Source organism: Nothoprocta perdicaria, unplaced genomic scaffold (genome assembly GCF_003342845.1).
Source record: "Nothoprocta perdicaria isolate Ctin4 unplaced genomic scaffold, notPer1 scaffold_107, whole genome shotgun sequence".
Classification (NCBI taxonomy): Eukaryota; Metazoa; Chordata; class Aves; order Tinamiformes; family Tinamidae; genus Nothoprocta; species Nothoprocta perdicaria.
The window spans coordinates 1,168,359-1,187,048 of NW_020454172.1; the positions used below are offsets into that span (position 1 = coordinate 1,168,359).

General features: G+C 50.5%; 1 protein-coding gene across 1 annotated transcript in view; it reads left to right on the forward strand.

Moving 5' to 3' along the window:
* PDLIM4 (PDZ and LIM domain 4) overlaps positions 1-18,690 on the forward strand; it is a 41,414-nt gene that overhangs the window by 12,609 nt on the left and 10,115 nt on the right. The window contains exon 3 of the mRNA XM_026045322.1: positions 8,128-8,212. Within this exon, the coding sequence (XP_025901107.1) occupies positions 8,128-8,212 (85 nt within the window). The remainder of the gene's footprint in view (positions 1-8,127; positions 8,213-18,690) is intronic.

Sequence of the window (18,690 nt, forward strand, 5' to 3'; positions counted from 1 at the left end):
TTGATGTCATATCGTATCAGCTTGGATGACTGCAGAAGGCTTGCAGCTGGCCCCGGGGTAAATGTGTCATTAGGTTTGGTCCTGGATACATCCCAGTACTCTGGGTAATCGTCTATTTTTAAAGAAACACAGAACAAAAAAAAAATTCTTTTTAAAATACCGATAGAATAGCAGCTCCAGTTTACTGATCTGTTTGGATACTCATTTGTACCTGGTGAGGCTAATGCTGGCTGCAGGTGGGATCAGATCCTTCAAGTCACTGGAATTCCCGCGAACGTGAGTGAGAGAAGCGATGGGATTCAAATCCTGATTTGGTGAAGCTTCCTGTTCCATTAGTTTCCATCTCATTTATCTAAATATGTCTCTTCAGTGAATATACATTTGCAGGTGCTGCCAAGTCTTCACRCTTTTCTGGAATATTTGAAAGCAAAGCAGAGATTTACATGAGCAGATTTGTTTTGCTTTCTGTAGGATTTAATTCTCCCTAATTCTAGTACAAGTCACGAATTCCTCTAATTGTTCAGTCAAAATGAGTGTTCCTTATAAGGTGCATAAATGGCTGGTGTTATCTTTTATAGGCTTAAATAAGTTTATACAGTTTTCCACTTCAGATTAAAAAGGCATTTCCTGCTATAAAGGGCTGTCACTAACTGTTTATGCCTCCTTTAAAAAACACTCAGTGTTCTGACCAGAAAATTAATTGCAGACTGGAGCTGCACGGGGCCCTGCTCCAGCGTGGAAGGTGAACTGTCATAACTGAAGCAGGAGCCTAATCTCATGCTTAGTGTTTCATGAGTTGCAGTGTCTGAAATTCCTGGCCCAAGCTGAGCCCAGGCTGTGTTACAGAAGAGGCTTTTTCTTCAGAAGGGGCAAGAACACCCCTGAAACCCTTCTCATGGTTTCCCGTAGCGGAGCAGGAGGCAGGCTCTGCTTTCCACTGRCTTTCAGGGAGATTGAATCATTTTTACCACAAATGTGGCTTTTGGAGTCGGATCCAAGGTTGCATCACTGACTGACACTCAGTGCTGAACAAAACTGTTCCAATATCTCTGGAACAAGCCTGGTGAGTCAGAAACCAGCTTTGTCTGTGCCTGGAGCAGAATGTGCCAGATATGACTAAAGATGATAATAATTTAAAAAAACATAGGTTTTCTATAGAGATTTTTTAAATCTATGACCTGAAGGSTTTTTTTATCCATCGCTAACCTCACTTGCTGGCTGAAAAAGATGATGGGGAGGAGATCTTGCCCAAGGTCACTCAGCAGATCAGGGTCGGGGTTAGGACATAATCCACTAAATCACATGCGGCGGCAAGTTGAAGTCAGACAGCGAGAGATGCTATCGCACCCGGCTGTCTGCTCTACGCGTCCCAAGATAGCAGCTTCCATCCAGCAAAATAACTTGGTGGTTTCTGAGCTTTATTTACTCTGGTGTGTTAATGTAAAGAGGTTGTTTTTATTGTATTTTAATGTGCTGTGCTGGAAGTGCRGTGCTTCAGGAGCAGTTTTACACGTTGTTTAGCCCAGCTTGTCTGGTGTTGAGCTATGTCCATAGAAATCAGTAGGTGATTTTTCCTCCCATGTTCCTTTTTTGTGTGGATGTGCACATGTCAGAGCCGTATGTCCGTGTTCAGCATCCTGCCCTTGCAGCACAATGAACGTGGGCCAGGTTATCTGATGGTTTCATCTAACTGTGGTCGACTACTCATGCTCATACTGAAGAACATCAGCGGGAAGCACGTGGGATATGCACGGTTTTCTCACAGCTTTCTGCAGGCATCGATCTAATCTTATTTGTTTAAATAAAAATCGTGGTGCTAGAACCTTGCTGACAGTAGCTATAATAAGGGCGTAGCGAGGCATTGTGGTTGAATTTGTCCAAATCTACCTGCAAAGAGGAATATTTTGAACTCTGGGATTTAGCAGTGTGTGCAGAGGAGTGATGCATCTTCTGCTGCAGATGCTGCTGGTCGGGGACTGCAGGTTTGGGGTGATGCAGGGTTAGTGGGTGAGGTTGGGTGGGCTTTTCTAAGCAGGAAAGCAAACAAGACTGTGATCTTGTCAGGTTTTGAACCTTGTGCTTTTGTGAAGGCTTCAAATGCTCTGCTCGCTTGCAATCAGCACAGATCAAGGCAGCAGTGTGAGGGCAGGAGCGGTTCTGTACGTGGCAGTTCAGCTCGGGAACGCGCTCTTGCAGCTGGCTCAGTCGGTTCTGCAGCAGGCAGGTGGGTCCAGGCAGTGTCCTCGGAGCAGGCTGGCAGCCCGAAGCGTGGCCTCTCCCTCATGGGAAAAACTGAGCAGCTTCCTTTCTCTTTTACAGTAAGAAAAGCAACTGCACTGACACTCTATTGGGTCTATTTTTAGTTTGGCCCAAAGTGGTRTTTGGTGACACAATCCTTGGATTTCTCCCCCTTGTTCCCGAGTGACCTGCTGAATTCCAGACGATTCTGCCCAGCCGTTCGCTGTTGCTGAGAGCATATCCAGGGCCACCTCCTGCGGGGAAGGGAATGGCCCCGTAGGATCCGCCTTAGGAAGAAAGGACGAGCTCAGGACAGCGCGGGGTGGTGGCCACGCTGCACGGAGGCTTTTCTGGTGTTTGTGCCCGTGTCCAGCAGCTGCCGAGGGCTCCAGCTCACCTCTCAACGCTCAGAAAGCCCGTGTCGGTGCGGGGTGACGGCTGCTCATGTGTCGGCCCCTCGGCCCCCTCCTTGATCTGCGCCTTCTTTTCACAAAACAYGTCTTGCAGCTCAACAAGAGGGCCTTATTTTTAAATAAGTGTGGTTTGTCAGTGAAATCCGTTTGGAATAATGGGCTTGCTTGTTGTGGGCCTTTGCTTAAGGCTGGCAAGGTCTGCTGCTAATGATGTTTTGCCCGACAAGGCCCCGCAGGGCCCGGCCGTGAGCGCTGCCTTGTTTCCCTTTGGGTTTTTCCGTCCTCTACCCTTTCTGAGGAACCCTTGACATTATGTGTTACTGAGCTGCGTAACAAGATTGTTTTTGTTTTCCAGCTGTATTCATTAAATGCCCTTTGACTAGAAAGTTCAGTAGGAAAATCAGAGCGGGTGAATAGCATAGAAGGAAAGAACAGAGAAGGAGAGTTACTGTGCTGGCCAAAGGGGCTGGTTGACAGGCCTGACTGTCCTGCTGTGAACGCTGTGGGTTTTTTGGAGATGCCAATCAACCAAATCAACCTTCTTGATTTTGWTGGAGGGAGATGTTGACTACTTGGTGCATCAGATCCATGTAAAACAGATGGATGCACTGATGGGAAAACGAACCAGAAGAACRGGTCATTTCTCCTTAGGAAAGGAGCATTTCAGTCCCTCCTGTGCAGCAGGGACAGCATCTCTCCCTACCTAGGAGGAAACATCTGACGGGAGGTTTCTGCAGGTCCRTGTGCCCGTGAGCCGGTAGAGCAGGTTCCATGGCTGGGTTGTCTCCAGTCAGCTGAACAACAGGGCCTGTTTTGAAGTCAGTCGGCAGAAAAAGAACGTGGGACTTTCTGATCAAATGCGAACAGCTGATTTCTGAGCAGCGTAAGGGAAGTCGAGGGCAGCGGGCAGCTGTTGGAGCAYGTTGGACATGGTTTCTGCAGGGAAGCTGCATTGTGTTTTGGAAGAAGTTGGTTGCATGAGCCCCGGAGAAACTAAGTTATGACRCAGCAGGAAAAAATCCAAGGTGCAAAAGGCAAAGCTGTGTTGGCAGAAGAGAAGTGSATTTTTTCCTAGCGTATTTGGAGTAGTTGCACTAGAATTCCAGCATGCTCCTCCTGGGAAATTGGAGGAACGTTTATCTCCTTGGAGCGCTCTTGTTTCTCTGGACTGGTTGTGAAATCAACCTCACTGTCGTAACCAGCAACAGTGTCACATTTGCCACTGCAGTCTCTTAAAGATGCTCAGACTGCCTTAACTAGGCCCCCAAATGTGACCTGATTAACTGCCTCCTGGTCACCAGCTCYTGGTCCTTCACGTCCTTTTTGGGAAGATGAAGCTGTGTCTGGAGGGCACTGGTAGCAAAACAGACTCAAAATGGTTGTCACCTKAGATATGAAAAGCTGCTTTGTTTTGCAACATTATCAAGGGATTAGCAATAAAATAATAGCTGCCTTTATAACTGGAGCCTGGGTTCTTTGCGGCGACATTATCACMTGAGCAAGTAGTTGCACATCAAAACCAGGCTCTTCCTTCTGATCAGCCCTTTCTTGTCCTGGCAGGAGCTGGCATTCAGGCTAATGCATGCAAGGTACTCGGGAGCAAAGGCAGCTGCAATAACAGAGCTTGCCCTGTTCTTATATATTGCTGTGCAWTCTATAAAAGAAAGTCCTTCCAATGCCTTTAAATGTTAATCTGTGGTGGCTATGCTGCAGCCCTGTGTTTTAGGGAAGAGTTTAGTTCAAATCTGGTTATACATCAAACAAAGCAACCATAGAACTAGGTTGGAGCTGCTCTTTGCTGCACACGGTGCAGGAGAGRGGTGTTGAGTGCGGGGTGACCCCGGGCGTGCGACGGAGGCGTGCGGGTGTCTTGGAAGCTGCTCCCGTTGGCAGCCAGCACTGGGATGCCCTGGGCAGCACTGCCCGGACCTGCCTGCTGTGCCCGAGGGTGAAGGGGGCTGGGAAGGCTCCTCTGAAGCTTTGTCCCCTGTGAGGGGGTGTTGGGGGTGTCCTTCCCAAAGCGGGTGGATAGGGTTGGGTGGGAAGATGTGCTGGGAAGGGGATGTTGCAGCTGCCCCATGTGTTAGGGTTCCCCAGGACCCCTAAAAGAGTCTGTCATTCAGGGTGCTCTCAGTTCCCAGCCTGGCCCTGCTTTCTCTATATTTAAGCATGTTTTCTCCATCTCTACTTTCACCTTTACCGAGGACTTCAGGTGCTCCTGGGCTGGCWCTCTCTCTGTTTCTCACCACCGTTCCACATTTAGCGGCTCTGCTCCAGGCCCCGCTGCGGTTGGTGGGCGATTGGGAGCTCTGCTCCATCGGGCAGGGCAGGGAGCYGGGAACACAGCCATCCAGACATGGAACAGATCCCCCTCTGCTCGGGAAAAGCTGCTTTGCACAGCTGCTGCTCAATGAGGTGATGCACGAGGCGCTTCCTACGCGGCCCTAGGGGAAGGGACCTATGTCTAGGTCACAGTTATCACCTCTGCAAGGTGAAGGGGACAGTGGGGACAGCTCACATTCGTGCCTGTCACTCGGTTTGTGTGGGGGAAGTAACGCATGGCACTGGCGAGGATGGAGCAGGACCCTTTGGGATGGGAGGTTTATAGAGCAGCCCCTGTGTTCCAGTGCCGTCTGCTGCCTTTCCCTTGCAGGGAGAGGGGATGGCAGGTAGAGTACAAGCAGCTGCTCGGGAGAGACCTGTTTTTAAGCACCCTGGAATTACTACTCCCAGAAATGCCTCGTGGAGATCCCGGTATTTAATCACAGTCTGTTTATTTGACTGGAGGCCTCCAGCCCCTGGAGGGACTTGGGWTTTTTAAATAATGTGAACGTGTGGATCAAGATCATCGTGCAGTAAAACCTCACTCGAGACCCTTCCCGTCTTGCAGCTGTTTCCAAGTTATGCATGTGAAGAAGCTCCATATAGGGAAGGAAAGGCCCTTTTTCTGCCTCTTCTCTTGACGTGTGCATATTCCTGCAGTGTGCAAGGATGCCAAGGTAGCTTGGTGTGCACGCACATCCTCCGCTTCCCAGCACGACTGCAAAGTGATCCAGAGCTTCCCCTCTGGAGCTGCTCAAAGAAGGAAGCCCTCCAGCTCTCCCGAGCCGGCTGCAGGCCTCCTTCAGCCAAGAAGACCTGGAATCCCATGGCTGCTCCTTAGCAGTCCCTGCACCGACCTGCTGGCTAAGGGCAGGTCCACATGTCTTCCACACCAGTTTTGCAGAGCCTTAACCTATTGACGAGTGTCTGAAGGCATCTCCATGCCCCAACATGGGGACAGACCCAGTGCCCTCCACTTGCTGCTGTGAAACTCGTAATTTTGGAGAACTATAAACATCAACTGTAGCTACTTCTAGGCTTGGGAGAACTCTAAATGTCAGCTGTGGTTGCCTCTAAACTTGGTTTGCTCCTGGAAGGCTGATGTCCCTATYGGAATAACAGGGATCACCTCAATCGCTGCCTTAGTTGCAATGTCACCAGGGATGGGTGGTCTGCAGGGCATGGGCTAAAGCCACCAACCCCAGATGTGGCTGAAGGTTTTGGGGTGAAACGCAGTGAAATGGCTGTTCCTGGGCGTTGTGTGCAGCTGTTGGTCCCCTTCCCACCTGTTCTCCTGGGCGCTTTGCCCTGGCACTAGATGTTAGTTCACAAGGGGATGGAGAATTTAGACATTTGGGAAGACGCAGGGATTCTTACAACTTAAAAGTAGCTCTGTAAATTTTGAGAGCAAGATGGCCAGATTAATACCAGGTGAAAAAACACTTWGGGAAAACGCCTGCTCATATGCAAGTAATCTTTGGAAAATGACGTTGAAGCTTTTAGAAAACAAATTGTGGGATAAAAGCAGTCTGCAATTTTCTTTATTTTTTTTAATTATGCCTTCTTAAAAGGTTTTGTTTCCCAAAAGCTGCATGTTGGAGGCCTGGCACTTGTCCAGGAAGGCTGCTTTCTCACCACTGTCCCGAAGCCGTGCACTTTGGGTGCAAGGTGCTGCTTTCCATGTAGCCGATTCCTTCCCATAGCGTAAAAGCAGGTCGGGAGGTGCCTTCCCAGCGGAGCTCCCTCTGGCTCCGTTCGGACCCTGGGATTTGATGGAAAGGGGACGAGGCTGCATCCTTACCGACACAACAGCATTGGGCCACTGGGAGGAGCAGCCGCTGAGTTTAATCATTAAAAGCCCTAACTGCGAATGGGTTTCTACATGCAAACGTGGCTAAAAATCTTTCATAAAGCAGGAAGAAATCTATAATTTTGAAAAGCAAGTCGAGACCTTTTCTGGTGCAGACTGTGAGCTCTTTGTTTGTCGGGAACAGCAAAGTGGGAGACTTCAGCTGGGAAGCGCTGGCTGTGACGGAGGGCTGGATGCCTTGGCGTAATGCAAGGGGAATTTATTGTTGCTCATCGGTTTTAATCTTCTCGAATCAAAAGCATTTTATGACTCTTCCTTTCTCATTTACTGGCAAATTAAAATCTTTGGGGATTCTTTTAAACTGTGTTTGGCACCCGGTCCCTGGAGCGGAGCGGGACGAGAGCGTCGTAGCTGTGGGACTCATGGAGTGTGAGCAAACGTGGGGCTAATTCAGCGCAAGGGGGAAAAGCACAGAAATAATAACCGCAGTCCCTGCCAATGCCATTAGGCATTCCCATTGTTCTGCACTCCAGATGAAATTCTTGATGTGGAAGCAGTGCATACAGCAGCAGCTCAGGGCAAAAATCAACCTAGATTTGTTAGCGGTGGTGTCATTTCTGGGAAGATTGGTTTCCTGTATCCCAATTTAAAAAAAAAAAAAAAAWGTGGAAGGCAAACTTGAAAAGCAGAACCCTGCCCCAAGCCTAGATAATTCCAAAATAAAGGTGGTTTATGAGAACAAGACAAGCTACGGAAAATGAGTTCCTCCTTACTGAAAAAGCTGTGACTGTCATTAAACTGTGGTTGTGGTAGCAACTGGTGATTCAGAAAAACAGAAGMACAAAGGGCCAAAGTGCATTAAATCCAGTGGGAGTCTTTAGTTTTAATGAGCTTTGTGTCATGTCCTAATTTGTGAAGGTTTAATGCATTTATGGGCTTAAATGCAAAATACTGGAGGTAAACATTTGCATCGGTGATTCCTGTGTTAAAATCTGGCTTTTTTCCTCTGGAGCCTGGAGTCTGCAGATAATTAATACCCGGTTGAACGTGTGTGGCAGGGGCCAGAGTCCAGAGAAGGGATCCCTGACCACTGCAAGCAGCGGGTACTGGTGCAACAAGAATGCCATGTGTTTTCCTTAAGTGCTGAGCACATAGGTTGAGATTAACCACAGTAATTAGTGCTCTATTTTGAGCTTTTGATTTTCTACTTCCACCTCAATGCAGTAGAGAGATAGTAGAGATTCCTTCTGATTGGAATGAGTGGGCTCATTCCAATGAATGGAAATGATTTTTTTTTTCTTTTTAAATAAACTTGCTTTAAACTTCTTTAATTTTCTGTTTTAGAACTGAAGGGAAGACCTGGTCACCTCCYGTGCTAGAAGACGGAAAGGCCCAAGCTTACCGGATCAATATAGATCCAGACCTGCAGGTATGGGAGCAGCAGCTCTGCATATAGATTTTCTCTCAGCTCAGCCCTCTGCAGGGAGGAGACCCCTGTGTAAAACCTGGAAAGTCTCTCCAGTGGCCGCAGTCTTTGCAAAGGTTAAATAATGTTGCTTTAAAACTTATTTTTTTGTTGGGTTTTTGTAAAGAGTGGCTTTTCTGTGCAGGTCTCRCCCTCTTTTCCTTGAGCTTTGCATTTGCATGGTCAGTTTGAGGCCCGGGCCTCTTTGCTGGCACAAATACCCGTGTGGGGAATTAGACCTGGGCATAGATGCAGGTTTAAAGCTTCTCCTCAATGCCGCTCCACCCGCGTTCGGTTTTGGCCTGCCCCAACCTGCCCCTTGCTGCCCGGTCGCCTGTGTGAGCGAGGGTGGAAACGGAAAACCGGGATGGGGAGAGGACGTGGGTGCACGGCGGCAGGACCCGAACCGTCCCGGGGCGCTCGGCACGAGGGGCTGCCCGGCTCCGTTAGCGCCCGCCGCTGCAGGGACAGACCCTGGCGAGGGGCAGGAGCCCAGGATGGAGCCCCTGGGCACCGCGATGCCCTCGGGGCTCCTGCCCTCGGCGTCCTCCCTTGCAGAGCCCTCCATCCCTGCCCCGTCCTGCAGCCCTGACTCCTTTCACATCCTCACGGTGTGTGCTGGGATGGTTTTAATGCCTCTGCTGCTTTCCTGTCTTACTGCTCTCTTCCTCTCTCTTTTACAGCTTGCATCTTCCCCTTATCTTCAGCTCCTTTCCCTAGAGCCCTCCTGGCAGTATTTCACGCCTTCGGTCTGCTGCACCTTGCTGTATCTCCTAGCCCCTCACCTCAAGCTTTCCAAGGGTCAGTATAACTGCACTGTTGTCAATAAACCTCCCCTTCCACATCTGTCCATGACTAACAGCCTCTTAGCGACTTCCCAGGTTGTTCTTAGTTCCCCTCGTGGAAGAAGCACGCTCGCCTCRCCCCTTCTTGCAACCTTTTATCTGAATATTGGGGTTTTTGAGCGTCCCGGCCAGCGGTGTCTGCCTTGGAGGTACTTGGGAAAGGAGGAGGACAGGAAGACATGAGGCAGAAGGGCAGCCCGTGCAGCCCCTTCAGCAGCAGCAGTAGAGACCCYGGAGCTGCTGTTTCTACGAGGGTTTTGTTTTCTGCACTGCTGCCCCATACGGATRCTCCTGGCTCTGCTGCTCATTTCTCAACCCAGTTTTCAAGCATCCTGCCAAGTATCGCCCCAGCCTTGCTTTGGGCCATAGCCAGTTCAGTCCAGCATTAATGCAAAAATCACCAAGGTGAGAGAAGCAAGCGTGATGGTAGGAATAATAATATTTGTTTTGCCTCTCTTCAGTGAGGAATGGGGAAATGGTGCTGAGAACACAAAAGTCACCAAAATACAAACGGGGCCGCTGAGAAGGCAGGAGTAACAGGTTACAAAAACTGCAAAGAACTCATCAATGCAGCCGGGTTCTGAGTCTGTTGTCCCTTGCAGCCAAACATGACGGGCCAATTAATGGAGTTTGGGATGTTTTACCTTCCCACACTGTTGCTGGATGGAGAGGTGAGAGCTGCTGTTAGTCCTTCAGCTTGCAGAGCACCAGCAAATCAGTCCTGTTATTAGGCACGAGAGGCTCTCGGATCTGCTTGCCTTGTCTGCGCTAATTGGAAATGCAGAGTGATGTACATGCTTTGGCTTGGACTTCTGGCCAAGTTTGCTCTGTTAATCAATTACCGCAATCTTCTCTGACAGGTTTTTCTAATAGACTTTGATGTGCCCAAGACTTTGTGAATAATATTAAATAAAGAACAAATGTGCAGCAGTTTCGCTGCCAGACACAACATTTCTGAGGTTTAAGGCAGATTGGATTTGAATGGTGCTATTAATACATGTTACATATGGATCTTTTAAAAATTAGACAGTTACATGGTGTTTAATGATGGGGTAAGAATATATTCTCTTGAATCCAGACCTACACTAAATATGTCTAAATCTGTAAAATACTCAGCGAGTAAAAAGACACATTTGTGGCAAGGCTTTAGAAGAGAAACAGGAGTGAACAGGTAAAAAGAGCAGACTCCTGCTCTCACTCTTGCTTTTCAGTTTCTGTAAGCCAAATCTGCCCCATAACCAGGCAGAAAATGCTGTTTCCTCGGTCCCCTTAATGCCTTTGTGTGTGTCCCAGAGAGGAGGAAGGAGATTCCTGGTAGCACTGGGGTACTTGTGCACGCTTGCTGGATGTGCTTGTTCTTTGCCTTCCCAAAACAGGCTCTGATATGGGGCACGGGTCACATCTTGGARTAATGGACTGCTCTTAGTGTGTGCGTGCTCATGTGCCAGCTCTGATCTGAATCCCTGATTCTTTGTAATAATGGGTTAACAAAACTGCTTTGAAACACGAGGCAGGAGATGCTRCTGAGGCTGGTGTGGGGCTCCCCGAGCGGGTTTGGGGCTCCCCTTGCAAAGGGCCGGGTGTTTTAGCCCAGGTGCCCTTTCCAGCGACGCGGGGCACGTGTGTGTTTGCTTCTCCAAGGTCCTGCCTGCAACTTCCACCTCTCCTGTGCAAAGGTGTCTTGGAAGCGCTTTGGCTTCTGGCAGCCGTAATCGTAGCTGGGGTGAAAAATGGTCTTTAAAAAAAAAAAAGACAAGGAAAACAATTTCTTAGAACTGTGATTCTCTGAAGGCTTTTTAATCTCCACTGGGGCTCCTGTGTCTCTGCCCCACGAGGTGTCAACATGGGCAGGATCTCCTGATTTGCTTGCGACTGTGTAGGGAAACACAGGCCCCATAAGTGCGTTTTTATTTATTATTTTGGTAACATCCCTGTGTCTCGAAGGCAGTGGCTTTGCAGTTGCTCTCATCCTTTGTGCAAAAACAGCATGATGGGAGGAGAATTTTATTGTTAATTATTGTGATTTTTTTCAGCTAAGCTTTTAGGAGAGAAAAAAAATCTAGTTAAAGCAATCAAGAAAGTAATCAGTCTTCTTTATTAAAACTTTGTTGATTAATCTCATGGCTGCAGGGAATATCTGTCGTCAAAACTGGAGGACCCAGAAGTTGAGAGGTAGCCTGTTGCTTACGCTTAGCAGAGACGGCATTAATCAAAATGCGGGTGAGCGGCGCTAATGGAAAGGCTGCAGCTTTAGGAGGAGTTGCTGGGCTGTCAGAGCGCTGGGGCCTGTGCTGGGATGTGCAGGGACCGTCCCGGGAGCCGCTCGCCGCCTGCCCGTGGGCGATGCCGGCGCGCGGATGCCGTTCCCCATCCCGCCTTTCCCTCGCGCACGGTGCCGGGAGGAAGCCCTGGCAGCCTCGTGCCAAACAAAGAGGTTCGTTTCTGGAATTTCCACTGTATTTCGTTTCTTGTAGCGCGCCTAGTCAAAACACAGCCCATATGGTGCTAATAAAAGAAGGGGATGTTTGTTTTCTGGAGCGCTCGCGCCGCCGGCTCGCCGGCACCRCCGAGATGGGGACCTGCTGCTCCGGGCTGCGAGGTCGAGCCCGGCCTCCCTCTTTGACAGGAGGAGGCTSGAGCGCCCGGAGGCCAGAGGAACGATGGCACAAATGAGAGCTGGAGAGGGAGAGCGCCCCAAGGATGCTCCAAGGTGACAGGTTGGTCACCCGGGCAGCCGTGAAGCGCCGCTGCCCGCAGCACATCGGGGCYGGGGTCGCTCCCCGGGGCGGCCGTGCAGCAGGTGGGTGCTGCACCCCGGGGTGCTCTTGATCCCAGCCCATCTCATGCTGTGACTCGTGGGCAGTCGCTTCCCAAGCTCTGGTTTACATGTAGCCTGTCAACAAGGGAGAATAAAACCCAGTCTTTCCATGCGAGGTGGTGTTTTCCTGCTCATCACTGAGATTTTCCATGAGGTTGTGTTCTGTGCGTGACTCCAAATTCCCAGTCCAGATGCTCGTGGTGTTTGTGCCCTGAATACAGTCGGGTGTGAGGAGTTGGAGCTGCCTGGGAAAAGGTAACGGAGAGGCAAGGGATGGGAGCAACGGGGACAAACTGCATCTGCTGTAGCTGTTGGAGCAGCTTGAACTGGGCAACGCAGGAAGCTGCACGTGGTCCTTCATCCTGGCCAGGGGACCGTGCATGGGGACCAGGAGRTGCTTCCTCAAAGCACTGTCATTAGACGGCCTTTTGTGTCTGTTGCCCACGTAGCGTTGTGCTCACCGAAAGGGTGGCACCAGCTACCTAAGTGTCACTTACCAGGTGGCGTTTTCTGCATTGTTGTTTACTGCAGTAGACAATATTTATAAAATATGCACTTTCAGCCGAGCTATGATGTTTTTGAGCTGTGGAGTATTGTTAGATACCCATTAGCCATCATGCAAATAGATGAAACACTGACATATATGGTTATAAGAGACTTAAATGGTTACTTATGGAGACTTAYATGGTTATAAGTGGCTTAAACCTTGGCATGCTCGGCCTTTGCTTTGCTGCCCAGTCCTGGTTCTCTCGCAACAGCCTCTCTCTGTTGGCTTCAGAACTTCTTCCTTACTCTTTCTCTTATCCAGACCGTCTCCGCTTGCTCTTGTTCCTTGTCCCTGCCGGTCCTCCATGTGCGTGGAACGATACCCACGGAGCGGAGGGATCGTGAGCCCGAGCCCCGGAGGCGGTCGGCTCTGGGCACCTGCTGGCGTCACCAGGGATGTGCTGTGGCTGAAATGGTCCCTCACTGGGAGGACTCTTTATTGTGGTGTAAAAAATGCCATGAGCCCGAGCTGTACTGTAAATCAGCAGCAGAGCTGAAAAATGTTTTAAATATTCTCATAGTCATCCTTTGGTGTCAGATTTCTTTTCATTACGGCTTTTCATACTGAGGTTGAGTTGCGTTTCATTTGATTCATCAGCTTAGAGTGCTACTCTAAATTCCGCATGGGTTGGTGTGGTGCAGAAATCTCCCAAATACGTGTTTCCCCGAGAACCTGACAGCAGGGACCATACTTAGCTTTGTAAAGGAGGGGTTAAAGCCCTGTGTGCTGAAGAGGTGGAATTTCCTTTCTTAAGGAGACCTTCCTTCCTCCTCCGAAAATAAGAACACGGGATGGGGCGATGTCTGCTCGGAYCTCGCGTCCCTGGGTCCGCGCGGAGCAGCGGGAAGGGGCAGATGTTGGGCGCATGCTTTGGGAAAACAAAGGATGAGCTCATGCCCTGGCACGGCGCTGGATCCCCAGGCGCATGGGAACTCCCAGCTTGTTGTTTGAGGGCTGATTTAATAGTAGAAACATGCTGGATCCTGACAGCCCCTGTAATTCGAGTCAACCGTGAAGTGGAGTTATTGAGGCAGCTTCTTAGTCAAGTATCAGGGCTTTAAATGCAACCAGAAATTGCTGAGCTGACTTAATAGGCGAAGAGGCYGCACAGGCTGGTGGGTGCTCAGAGTCTTTCCCCTTTGAGGTAATATCAACTTGTTTGAAAGCAAAGGTGTTTTCACTGTACCCTGGCCATGTGCTGACCTCGAAGAGCTGCAGCCCTTTAGGTAAAATTCTCTTTGTATTTCGGACATAAATCAGAAATTTTAGAAATCATTTTGTCAGAAACAATCAGAAATTATTTCTGACATAAATCAGCCCTAGGATATATGAGAGGGAAGAGCGATGTAAGAATAAAGGAAAAACTTAGAGTGGAAACTTCACAAGGGCATTTTCTTGTCCAGTTAAAGAGTTTGCTGTCATTGCAGCTATACTAAGGTGGGTTATTTGAGAACAAAATAAAAAATGCCATCGGATAGAAAGCCAACATAGATATATGYCCTCTTATTTTACTCAATAGCATTGATCTCAGGGCAAGACAGATAAGAAAACTGCATACCTGAGAGCTTAGAAATGCAGTCCATTTTGGGAATGTGCGTGTGTATTTTAGCGTCCCTGCTCTTATCAGTTAAAACCACAGGGGAGAGTAACTTCCATTCAAGTCTTCCTCGTTGCTCACTTAATGAATGAATTGCCCCTTGCAGTCCTTTGTTAGCATTTCAACATATTTAYGTGTTACTGAGCAACCGGTATATTAGGTAAGTAACCCTAAATACCGTGATATCCTGCGACTTTTCCACAGGGGAAATACTTCTGGGCATCACCAAGTGCCACTGTGAAGCGTCGACTCCCTTGGCAGAGGGCTTGCACAGAAGCCTCTCTGTTAACGCAGCATAATCCGTCCCGACCCGCGGCGGAGACGACGGGATCCTCTGGGATGAGCGGTGGAGCTCTTGCCAAGCGCTGTCTCGGAAGGACTCGGACACGGGAATTCTCCTGGGGTCTCTTGCAAGCAGCAAATTGGTCCAGGCACGGAGTCCTCCCTCACCCCGAGAGCAGAACAAAGGGGACGGGGACAGGGACCCACCAGCTGCTTGGAAGCCCTGGTTTAAGGGGGATAAATGGCAAATTGGGTGCAGAGAGTGAGCCCTGGCTGAGTGGCACTGGTGCAGCTGGAGAGGCTGCCCCCGCTGGGTTCTCCTGCAGCTGATGACTTGGGTGCCATCCCGAGGCATTGCCAGGGCTTGTTTGCTAGCAGGAAAGCCTGAGACACATTAGTGACTTCCTTGCTAACGAATGCAACCTGGAGGCTGAGCCACTTCAAAACAAACCCCCAAAATACCACTCTGTTGCATTGGGGTGACCCACAAAAGCWGTCGGGATGCTGAGGTGGGAACGGTGAAACGTCCCCTTGACAGGGAGCAGGCAGGAGGCCAAGCTAGATGCTTTTTGTGGTGGAAAACCCTCTTTACCGTGGAGTTTCCATACGCTCGCGGGGAGGCTGATGAGGCAGCGCTGGCAAGAGGCGCAGCCCTTGGCGCGAGGAGCTTGAGGTTGGAAGTCGGCCGGGCGCCAGGCGGGTGCCTGGGTGGGGAGCCGCCCGGCAGCGGGAACGCGGCCCCGGAGCAGCCGCGAGGACCTGCCCAGCCGGGTGCTGCAGTCGGGGAGGGTTGGGGTGCGCAGGGATGATGGAGCCCTGCTGAGGACCTGGTGCTGCACGGAGGGTGTCCCGGGCCCTTTTTCCTCTGCTTGGGACAGTTTGAGCGCTTTCTTTGCTCCATCTCATTTGAGGATCGTCTCCCCTCTTCCCCAGCATCTTGCAAAAAACACTCTGAAGTTTCAGTGCTATTTATTTCCTGATACAGACTGCTAAGTTTTCTCATACAGGAAAAAATGAAAAGCTGTCATGCAATACTTAATTTTCTTTTATTCCTTGCCTTCTTCACCTAGTCTTTACCAGCATGACAATTCTGCTTACACATGGAGTTACTTGGGTCTGAAGTTGTCTTGGGAATACGAGGAAGAAAATATTTAAGCATAACCTGAGCCTCGCTGCAATTCACTGTGTAACTGCAGTGTGGTAGTTACTTTTATGCCCAAATGTTTTTATGGTGCCTGTGGAAAGCATTTTGGCTAGAGAGCTTTGTGTGCAGGGGCTTGGGGCATTTTAAAAACGTGGCAAACTCGTCCTGTGCCTTCCAGATCGGCAGAGCAGATGATCCCCAGTTATCTTGCTTTTATAAAAGCATTAAGAGAGCAGATACATTTGTACAAAGGCCTCCTCTGTCTGCTTGTAAAACACATCCCTGCAGCGCTGATATTAAAAACATGACCTGTGCGCTGGAGCAGGCAGGATAAGTGGAAACACGTTGCCCTCGTTGCTGCCTTCCTGGGGTAACCCGGTCGCGTGGCTCTGCGTTTGGGGTGAGAGGAGCCCGGCGGGGCGGACGCCCCTCGGCAGCTCTCGCCGTGCCTGGGCTGGCTCTCTGCTCCACCACGGGATTTACAAAGCTGGGGCGGGAGAGGGTTTGCTGCTTTGGTCTGGTCAGGACTGTCCTGTGTTTTCACTGTGCTCTTCTTGTCCATGCATTAATGCTCTCTGTGCTCTTTAAGTAGCAAAATGCCATTTTTTAGCTGTGAGTGACTGTGTCTTGGTTAGATCGGAGCAGTTCTTCAGAACAGGGTATTCTATAATGCAGAGCAAGTACACATGTATATGAAAAGCTGGAATTATTTTCCCGCTTACTATAGCATGGTCCTTTTGTAATTCTATCTCCCTTAGAATAACAGAGCTTCCCCCCATCAGAGCGCTCCTATAGCAGGGTGTAGATATCCTACTCCTCCCTCCGAACAATGCCGGGGTTAGGAAATTCCCACCGTCTTTCCATGTTGGCCCAGCCCTTGCAAATGGCTTGGAAATTTCTCCATCTGGGTAAATACATTTCAGGCGACTCTTTTRGAGGTTGCTCTAATGCTCTTGGAAATGACGTGTCCTTAAACTGTGGCAGCAAAGAGCTTTTGCCTCCCTGGTTCTTTGGCTTCCAGCTTGCAGCACATGGGCTCTTTGCTGCTCTGTGTCCTCCTCTTCCTTTGGGAATGAGCCCCTGTCTCCTGGTTCTGGAGCTCCTCACCTTGCTCTGCCTTAGCTGCAGTGTTCACTCTCTGCTTTGAGCTTAGACTGGCAAGAAGGGCTTTAATGAGACAGGGCCTGGAGAAGAGCAGCTGTGTGAACGCAAGGGGCTGGGGAACGGAGGCTGTGCCTGGGGAAACTGGCCACGATGCAAAGCTGTTATTTGCATTAAAGTGCAAACAGGGCTGTCTGCCCCGTACTGCCGGTGCCGATGAATGATCAGGTTTCTGTTTCCAGGACTGGAGGCAGTTTGAGGAAGGGGTGGCTGGATTACAGACCTGCCCTCTGTGCTTGAGTTTCAGTCTTGAGGATGTCAGGATGTGCTAGTGAACGTCTGCAAGTTTAATTGCAYGTCAAACCTGCACGAAGGGGGAACTGTAGCCCCGAAAGCAGCAGAACGTCATCGGGGAGAAGCGCCCCGCGAGGAGAAACCTGGAGCATCCGAGTTTACCTGTTCAGGGGTCCAGAGGGRAGACAGCCACCTGAGGAGTCGGTACCTCTGTTTTCCCTCTGCTTGTGTGGCCTGGTGCAGCTGGAGGCGCCTCCTCCCTGCCCAAATTTCCCGGGAGCTCCCGCAGCCCTGCRGAGCGCTGGGGAAGGAAGCGCCTCGGGCAGGGGAAGCCTCTTCCCGTCCTCGGAGGGCTYGGGACCACCCGGCTTGTCTTCACCTGTGTCTTGGATCTGAAGCCTTTCCGAGGAGTGGCCAGTCTTARGTTTCCTTTATGGCCAGGATATCCCTGGGAATGGAGCYGGGAATCCCGAGCCCCTCTTGGTGMTGTGTGAGGCATCCCCAGGAAGGGTCGCTCCCAAGGCACACTTGTCCAGAGCCTGAAGATACAGCCTTACCTTTTCCATGTGCCGTAGGGCATCTGCTGCCTCTGTCCTTACGCTGTTGCAGTGCAGGGAGCTGTTGTGGCTGTAGCGGTGTCGCTTAGTGCTCCGTGTGTGTAGCCTGGCGCCCTAGACTGATCCTCCAAACCCGCCTTCTCCCTCATTCACGATGCACAGCTGAGGATCCCATGCCAGGGACGTGTCTTGTCCCTGCACGTTGCAGAGCCCGGGCTGCAGAAACGCCTGCTGCTGTCCTGCGGGTCCCATCCGAGCGCAGGTACCGCGGACGGGTGCAGAGGGTGTCCCCTCCWGGGGACTGTGGGGCCAGATGAGGCTCTTGGCTCACGGTGTGTAGATAACTGCTGTCCCTCCTGCAGCTATCCGATAGCAGGGAGCCAGCAAAGCCGGTCTGCAGGAAGGCAGGGGACGTGCAGTTCATCCGGCAGCCTGCCGGGCTGTCAGTGACGCTCCGCTCTGCTTAAGGCTGGTGCTGCTGTGTTTATAACCGCGAGCAGCTCCGGCCGTCCCGGCTTGGGCAAACGAGGCACGTGGCCACGGGCAGCGAGGGGCCCCTCTCAGTGGGAAACTGCTCTTGCTTGCGTCCTGCAAACCTCGAAACTCCTCCAAATGAGGCCGTGGGTGCAGGCGCTTGCACGGGTGTTTTAGGAGCCTCTATTAGCCTTGGAAGAGCAAAGATCTCAGCTTTGCTCTGTGTGATAGGCCATGAAGTTGGATTCGTGGTTCTGTTTGTGCTTCTGGCCTTTTAAAGGGCTGACTGAACACAATGTGAACCAAAGGACTACTGGTAAGTGCTTGGGGTCAGGACATGGAGTAAAGCTGCACCTAAACCTCTGCAGAGCTGGAGGTTCCKTGCGGCACACAGCTGGGAAGGCAAAGAGGCATTCTGCATAATATCCAGAAATGAAAAGTCTCCCTTAAAGAAGGACAAACTGAACAAGCTTGGAAGGAACAGAGCAGGAGGCAGCAAAAAGGGGAAGTTCTGGAAGGCTGCGAGTTGAAGATGGATGCACTTAACCAAAGTGGGTATCAGAATACCACTATGAGCTCCCCGAACTATTAAGGAATTAGGTTTTGTACAGAATATACTCTCYGAGTGCAAAAGGCAGTTAGGCCTGGCGGGTCTGCAGAACACAGCTGTGAAGAGCACGAGCAGCAACGGCTGGTGTCGGAAGAGGASGGCATGGGAATTCTGCCGGCTAAGACAGGGGCTTAGACACAGACCAGGATTTAAGCTCTTCCCAATTTTGTATC